The sequence below is a fragment of the Primulina tabacum genome, chromosome 5 (assembly GCF_025594145.1).
Source record: "Primulina tabacum isolate GXHZ01 chromosome 5, ASM2559414v2, whole genome shotgun sequence".
Lineage (NCBI taxonomy): Eukaryota > Viridiplantae > Streptophyta > Magnoliopsida > Lamiales > Gesneriaceae > Primulina > Primulina tabacum.
Window position 1 is genome coordinate 20,999,703 of NC_134554.1, and position 8,049 is coordinate 21,007,751.

Below are 8,049 nucleotides of genomic sequence, written 5' to 3' on the forward strand. Positions count from 1 at the left end.
GTGTCAGAACTCGGGCGCTCGAGTCATCGTTCGCAGCATCTTCATTAATTGAGGGCGCGCGAGATGTCGCGCTGCTGCGCGTATGCTTCTGTGTGTCAGGGTTGATGAGGCGCGCGCGGTAGCGCGAGACATGGCGCGGCCGCGCGCAAGCTTCTGTGTTGCCCACGGGTTCTGAGCGCGCTGTTGCGCGATGGCGCGCATGCCTCTATTCTCTCCCCCTTTTTTTTTTAGTGTAAAAACCACACCTGCAAAATTTAAAGCAAGTCAAATCACTACACGAAATGAATAATTGAAATCACAAATAAAATATAAAAATAAACAAAATGACTGCGAAAAATAATCGTGGGTTGCCTCCCACGCAGCGCTTGGTTTAACGTCATCAGCCGGACTATACCAATCCTGCTCATGGTGGGTCGAATGATATCTTGGAAGCCTTGAGTTCTACGTTTTGACCATCAACCTCCATGGTCAGTTTTCCTTGTCTCAAATCAATGACGGCTCCAGCAGTAGCCAAAAATGATCGTCCTAAAATAGCACGAACATTCTGACTGTTCCCCATGTCAAGCACCACAAAATCTGCTAGAAGCCTTATTTTATCAATCTTAAGTTCAACATCTTCTACAATACCCAACGGTGTCCTGATCGATTTATCTGCCATCTGCAAGCTTAGTCCTATGGGCTTTATCCTACTCAATCCAAATTTCTCGTAAAGAGAACTTGGCATTATATTCACACTTGCTCCTGAATCACAGATAGCTTTTATCACCAATTTACCTCCTATTTCACATGGTACTACAAATTCTCCGGGGTCTTGTAGCTTCTGAGGAAGATTTCCTTGCTTCCCCTTATCATCTCCTCCAGTAAATGCAACCTCTTCCTGCTCTGCAGACTGAATGTTAGAGTGTAGGGTCTTGAGATCTTCAAGACCTTTTTTCTTGTGAAATTCAGCTTGTAATTGTAAAAATCTCCGGGGATAGGGGAGCAAAGAAATATCAATACATTGATCAAAATCATAACTCATACCTTTCTTACCTCGGTTTCCTTTGCTTGGAGTCGGCTTATCTTCCCGGCTGGGTGTGCGATCAATTTTTTTCTCTTCTCCTTCTATTATCCCAATCTCCTCATGATGTATAAAGATAGCATTCACTTCCCTTAGATTTGGGTCTGCAGTCTTTTGTATTGCGCCTGATGGTTGAGACGTGAGTTGCTTCGTTATCTGCCCCACTTGCGACTCGAGGATTTTCAAGGAAGCTCCAATATTTGCCATGTGTGTCTCTAGGTTGTCAAGCCTAGACTCATTTCTATCCATCCTCTTGCTAGATTAAGAAACAAATGTCCCAACTAAATCTTCAAATGATGTCTTCCCTTCCCCATTTGATGTATTGAACCCCGGTGGAGGATTCAACACATTCTTATTGTTTGCATAAGAAAAATTTTCATGGTTTCTAAACCCAGGATGATAAGTATTAGGGGGAGGGTTACCTCGATATCCTCCATAGCCTCCAAAGTTCTTGTTGTTGATGTATTGGACTTCTTCAGGAAAATGTGATTCTTCAACAACAATCGGTGCACTTTCACCCTCAGTTGTGCTCACGTTGTTCATAGCTGCTAATTGTGTAGTCAATGCTGAAACTTGCGCAGTAAGTGATGTGATAGGATACACAGCATAAACTCGAGCTGTATTCTTTATTCTTGACCTCTCAGACGGCCACTGGTAGCTATTAATAGTCATCTGCTCAAGAAACTCATAGGCTTGAGCAGGAGATTTGGCAAAGATCGTGCCACCTGCCGCTGCATCCACTGTTGTTCGTGTCTGACGATTCAACCCGTTATAGAATAGCTCAATCTGTACGCAGTCTTCAAAGCCATGATTTGGGCACCTCCTCAATAACTCTTTATATCTTTCCCAAGCTTCGTAGAGCTGCTCAAAGTCAGTTTGCCTAAAAGTACTTATCTCAATCTTCAACTGTGCAGACTTTGCAGGGGGAAAGTATTTAGACAGAAATTTCGTTGCCAACTCTTGCCACGTTGTGATGCTCCCCTAGCGGCAATGATTGGAGCCATCCTCTAGCTTGATCCCTGAGAGAAAAAGGAAACAAGCGCAGTCGAATAATATCATCAGAAACACCATTTATTTTTACCGTGTCCGTTATCTCCAAGAATGTTCTGAGATGTAGATGAGGATCTGCAGTAGCGTCTCCCCCAAACTGGTTCTGTTGAACCATGTTGATCAGAGCAAGCTTCAGCTCGAAATTATTTGTGTTGATGGTCCCTCGGGCAATGCCAGAATAATGATTGTTTATCACTGGTCGGAAGTGATCTCTGATAGGAATAGCCTCTGGCGGGATGTGTCTGTCATTTTCTCTGTGTTCAGCCATTGCTTGGATCTCTTCCCTTCTTGCTTTTCTCAATTTTCTCGCAGTTCTTTCGATCTCCGGGTATAATGATTGTTGATCACTGGTCGGAAGTGATCTCTGATAGGAATAGCCTCTGGCGGGATATGTCTGTCATTTTCTCTGTGTTCAGCCATTGCTTGGATCTCTTTCCTTCTTGCTTTTCTTAATTTTCTCGCAGTTCTTTCGATCTCCGGGTCAAAAATCAGCAGGTCCGAGTTTTGCGATCTTAGCATACACTGTCAAGCAGGAAAAAATGAAAAACTCAATCAATATAAAATAAAATAAAAAATAACAGCTCTAAATTAAAATCTAGAATAATTGGTAACAATACTGATATAAATTCAAATTTGACACTCCCCGACAACGGCGCCAAAAACTTGTCGCGTGTTTTCTTAAATGCTCGCAAGCGCACGATGTCAAGTTATAGTAAAATGTAATTTTGAGTGCAAGTGTCGATCCCACGAGGAGTGTGTATAAAAATATATATCAATGCTTGTAATTAAAATAGTCAAGACTTTATCTAGCAAAATCAATGACCAGATTGGTTTGTTTGAACGAATTAATTAAAAATAAAGGATTAATCTAATCACCGAATTGAAGAATAACAATTAAGAATAACAATTAGAGAAAATATCTAGAGAAATGATTTCACCAAGTTTCCACGACTATTATTCCTAGTTAAATTTACATTCCTGAATTCCAATTATTTAATGGCCAAGAACACTCAATTATTTTATTCCTCTTTCCCAAGTTACGAATAAATTGTATCAATCAAACTTCGATTCAATTATTCCTAATAAAATCTAAGTTTAAGTGATAAATACAAACGATGTTCTTACCTAAGCCTCGCTAAAGTTATACGCCTTCCGATCGATATAAACATTCAACGATGTGTTTCTAATTATCTACAATCCTAGTCCCTCTCCCGAGTTATAGAATTAATCAAACAACAAATAATTTATGGTCAGTAAATTGCAGTAAAATAAACACAGAGAAACACAATTAAATATGAAATGAAATTCAATCATATAAAATAACCACGTCAAATCACCGTGTCCACAAAGCTACATCATTCTCTAGAATGGAAAATTAGCTCATCACGAAATCCAAGCGAAGACAAGACATGTTCAACATTTTAGACAACGAAAATGTAAAAGCGAAGGAAAGAGAATAAATCCGAGGTGTCGTCTCCGTCCCCAGATCCGTCGTTCTTCGTATTTGTGAATGTTCTTCGCACTCTGAATCTTCGTCTCGTGTGAACACTCTGATTTCTCGCGCCTTTTCTTCTCCAAGGACGGCTGTTCTCGTGACTTTCTCCAAAGGGCGGCTGACCTTTTTTCTCCGTTACCTAAGAATCGCGATTTTATAACTTTCTGGAATGCGGCGCGCGCGGTTGCGCGTGAAGTGGCGCGGTCGCGCGTGCCTTTCTGCTCGCTGGCCCTTGTATGTGTGCCCGCGGTCGCCCATGAAGTGGCGCGGCCGCGCGTGCTCTTCTGTTCGTTGTGCTGCATACAAAGGCGCGCGGATGCGCGTGATCTCACGCGGTCGCGCGCGAGGCTTTGTCGTTCATCTTCTTGCCTTAGTGTGCTGCTGCGCGTGACTTGGCGCGACCGTACGCGCACTTCTGTCCAATACCATGCTCTCGGTTATTCTTCATAGTGCACGGCTCTGTTTTCTTGCATTTACTTGGCTTCGTGTGCACTTTTTATCTATTCCTGCAATGACATCAAAAACAAACCAAAAACGCATAATTCTGTTCGAAACAAGCATAATTCAGAATGAATTTTAATGTAAATTAAGTGCAAATCTTGCACTTATCAGCAAAAAATACAATTACATAACTGTAACTGAAAATCACTACAATTTAAAACATTTAAAATAACAAATTACCACTAAAGCTTAATTGTCTCAATTTCCATAAAACTTATACGAGCAGTGTCATCATGAAACTGTTTGGGTGGTAGTCCCTTAGTAAAACGATCTGCAACCATGGAGTTTTTTACCGATATGCTAAAAAGACAACTTGTCATTATGAATTCTTTCTTTAACAACCAGGAATCTAATGTAAATATGTTTTGACTTCGTCGAGCTCTTGTTGTTATTAGAAAACATAACTATTGATTTATTGTCACATTGTATTCTTAGTGGTCTTTCAATTCTATCAGCAATGCGCAGTCTCGTGAAATTTTTTTTCTTGTCATATTCCATGATTGGATGCTTCACAATATGCTATAAACTCAGCTTCCATGGTGGAAGAGGCTATAAGAGACCGTTCGCCTTAAGGGCCCCTTATGGTCTCTGCCTGGGTAGGTCTGGGAGCATGAGTGCACCTGCACCTGCCCGGACAGACTGTGGCGTGTCCAATATGGGAGCCCCCGAGTTAACAGTTTTGTCCTGGTATCCTAAAAAATGTGTATCTGCGCGAATCGTCGTCTTTTCAATACTGAAATGCTTTAGAAACTATGTGACAACCCTGTAGTTTCAAATTTCTGAAGATTCTTTTCAAAAAAATTGAACCGTAATTTGAAATTATCAACTTGAATCAACGAAAATTTGTTTTCATCCAAAATATTTTCAGATCTGAAGTCATATCAAATAATTTCAAATCTGAATTCAAAAAATATCTAGAACTTTAAATAAATCTCAACGATTCAAGCATGACTGACTCTATACCATTTTCGGAGAAATTCCATATAAACCACAAAATCCATCATGTTAAATCCTTGATAATTTGACTGAAAACTTAAGTGAAAGCATATATGAAGTCATGATCCCGAATTCTTTATAAAATGTCTTGATCTTGTAGATCTATACGCTCTTTTCCTTGAGAGAATCCTTTAGTTCTATCTTTTGAAATATTGTCTCAATGAATGAGAGAATAGGGAGCGTTGTTACGCGCAATTTGGGGACCACGACCCATATTTATATAATGTATATCATTATTTTTTTATATTTATGTTATAGACCATCATAAAAACGTAAATTATACTTTCGTCTTTATACATTAAAGGTACACAACTTATTACATACATGAAAGCTCAATAACTTAAAATTTAATCGATCTCTTTAATTTTGAACTTAATTTAATAAACAACCTATAACACATAATTATTCATATGTAAGCTCGTACAAATAAAATTGATTCAACATTTTCACTGATTAATTATAAATTTTATTATTTGTGCGTGCATATAGAAGAAAACCCTAATTGGGGCATCCCAAACGTGACATTGATGATTAACAAACACAAAATTTTCGAAATATCATTTCACATATCAATTTTGTGAGAAGGATTTTTGATCTGACCCAATTCATAAAAAAATATTTTTTAAGCAAAAAAATTTGTTTTTCAAGATAATTATATATCTTAAGAGCCTATCACAAGATACTCATGAATGAATAACGTACAATAGCAATTCAAATTGTAGACCTGGCGCCTGTCTGGTGTTGATCTTACGGTTCAATTGTGTTATACTTATATTTTTGTTCAGAGTAGGTTTCTTGTGATACAATCTTACAAATCTTATCTGTGAGACGGGTCAATCCTACCAATATTCACAATAAAAAATAATTATATTCTTAATTAACATAAAATGTATTATTTTTTCATGGATAACTCAAATAAAAGATCAGTATCACAGAATACGATCCGTGAGACCGTCTCATACAAGTTTTTGTCTTTTGTTCATAATCACAATAATTAAAATGTTTCCGTTAATGTTTTAAAGTATGAAATGCAAATGTTATTATGCAATTAACTGTCTTTTGCTTGCTCCCGCTACCATTAGCATAACACCAAATCAGACTCATGGGATGGGTTTAATTCAGAGTTTAACTTGGTGATTTTTTATATATTAAATTTTGTACTTCAAAAATGTTTTAAAAAATATTTTTATCCAAAGGTGATATGCTTTATCATCTCACTTTCATGGCACCTGGCCCTAGTTACTCCCACATTAAGAGATAGTGAGAGAATTTCCTTAATTTAATATTTTAGTTCAAAATAGAATGATTGGTTCTTGAATCTAAAACTTCATCTTATATTTGGAACTTTGAAATTCAGTTTCAGATGAATTATAACTCTGCAAAAATTTGTGTGAGACGATCTCACGGATCATATTTTGTAAGACGAATCTCTTACTTGGGTCATTCATGAAAAAGTATTACTTTTTATGCTAAGAGTATTACTTTTTATTATGAATATCGGTAGGGTTGACACGTCTCACAGATAAAGATTCGTGAGACCGTCTCACAAAAAACCTATTCTTATAACTCATCGTTTACTGGAAAAAAGACTCAAAGTGTTTAATCACGAAACTAATTACGACAATATACATATTTCCTTTAGGTGAAGTAATATTAAACATAATAGTAAATTAATCTCTAGATTAATTCATCAAGCATAGCTAATAATTAACCCTAAACAACTCTCAACCACCACCGATTTACACTTGCAACGACTCAACCGTTGATATAAATTACAAAAAAAAAAACTTATTAGTAATAAATATTAAAGCACAACCATTTAAATATAATAAATTCATTTAACTATCCTCGGAATCGTCGGGGCTGGGGTATTCATTCAGGTCGGGCTTTTCAGAAACCAGGCCGGAGTCGGCGCGTGCATGGCCGGCGGCCTGGATGGCGTCGACGCTAGCTCCAACTTCGATTGCTTTCTTCCTTATGGTAGCGGCGGACAACTCCCCAGGCTCGTCGCCATCTTTAACTATGTATTCAGGGAAGTTGAGCCTCGCCGTAGGGCCGCGGAGATAGAAAACCGCCGTGTCATACGCACGCGCCGCCGCCACAGGGGGGAGTTGTAGGAGCCGAGCCAGATTCTTGATCTTTTGTTCGGCTCCCTGATCTCCGCCACCCATTTCCCCCACTTCCGCATCCGTATACCTCTGTAGGGCTTGTTTTTCTGCCTCTCCCTCCGCTTAGTCTCTCCGGTTGATGAAGATGCAGGCGAAGAATTAAGACAAGCTTCTTCCATAGTTAAAATCTAAATAGAACCTGGCCTTTCGATTTCTTGGGATAATTCTCTCAAGAACTTCCACTTTTGAGAAAGAATATTAGCTCGAATGACGACATGTTTGTAATAACGTCGTAGAAGCAAGAGAGAAATCGTAGAAAAACACTTTCTATGGGGCTTCATACTTATATAAAATAAAATAGATATCTAATTATTAAAACACACGTTACATTAAGTTATTTGGCTCTATTATGAGCAAATTTAATAATAAAAATAGTAGATTGTTAAGATGTTTTAGTGGACCTGGATTGGCCATTATAAAATATCATTAAAATGACATTTAGAAATTAATTATAATAAAGGGTAAAATACGTATATATTGTGGATATATATATGACAATATTATGCGCCACAAAAAATTAATTTGATATAATTTGGTCTTGATATTACTTAATACTTATTGGCGTGACTTTATGCAGCCCGCCATCGCATTATGAATGGCCCTACATTGTTAATAATTACGTTGTTTTTGGTTTTTTTTATTATGATGTATTGATTTCTCATTGGTGGCCTTTTTTTGTCAGTGAAAAAGAGCGCTAAAAAAGCTTGTTATATATAAAAATGAAGAAGCAGATTCTTTGTGAGATAGTTTCACGGATCTTTAAATGTAGTGAGACGGAT

At 37.9% G+C, this 8,049-nt stretch overlaps 1 protein-coding gene and 1 pseudogene across 1 annotated transcript; both read right to left on the reverse strand.

Annotated features, from left to right (window-relative positions):
- Nucleotides 1-403: 403 nt before the first annotated feature.
- LOC142544251 (uncharacterized) lies at nucleotides 404-2,378 on the reverse strand. Its single transcript, XM_075651312.1, has 3 exons — nucleotides 2,223-2,378; nucleotides 1,452-1,966; nucleotides 404-1,316 (listed from the first exon to the last, which is right to left on the reverse strand). Exons 1-3 carry the CDS (start codon nucleotides 2,376-2,378, stop codon nucleotides 404-406), a joined length of 1,584 nt encoding a protein of 527 aa, XP_075507427.1.
- Nucleotides 2,379-6,750: 4,372 nt separating this feature from the next.
- On the reverse strand, nucleotides 6,751-7,544 carry LOC142544923 (ethylene-responsive transcription factor ERF011-like; annotated as a pseudogene).
- Nucleotides 7,545-8,049: the final 505 nt, after the last annotated feature.

What these genes read in the sequence shown, in the direction of transcription:
- LOC142544251 (XM_075651312.1), bottom strand. Translation starts at nt 2,378, where the DNA reads ATGGCTGAACACAGAGAAAATGACAGACACATCCCGCCAGAGGCTATT. An exon ending in AGCTTGCTCTGATCAACATG is followed by an intron (nt 1,967 to 2,222) that starts GTTCAACAGAAC and finishes AAGTCTGCACAG; the next exon opens with TTGAAGATTGAGATAAGTAC. An exon ending in CCTAATACTTATCATCCTGG is followed by an intron (nt 1,317 to 1,451) that starts GTTTAGAAACCA and finishes TTCTTAATCTAG; the next exon opens with CAAGAGGATGGATAGAAATG.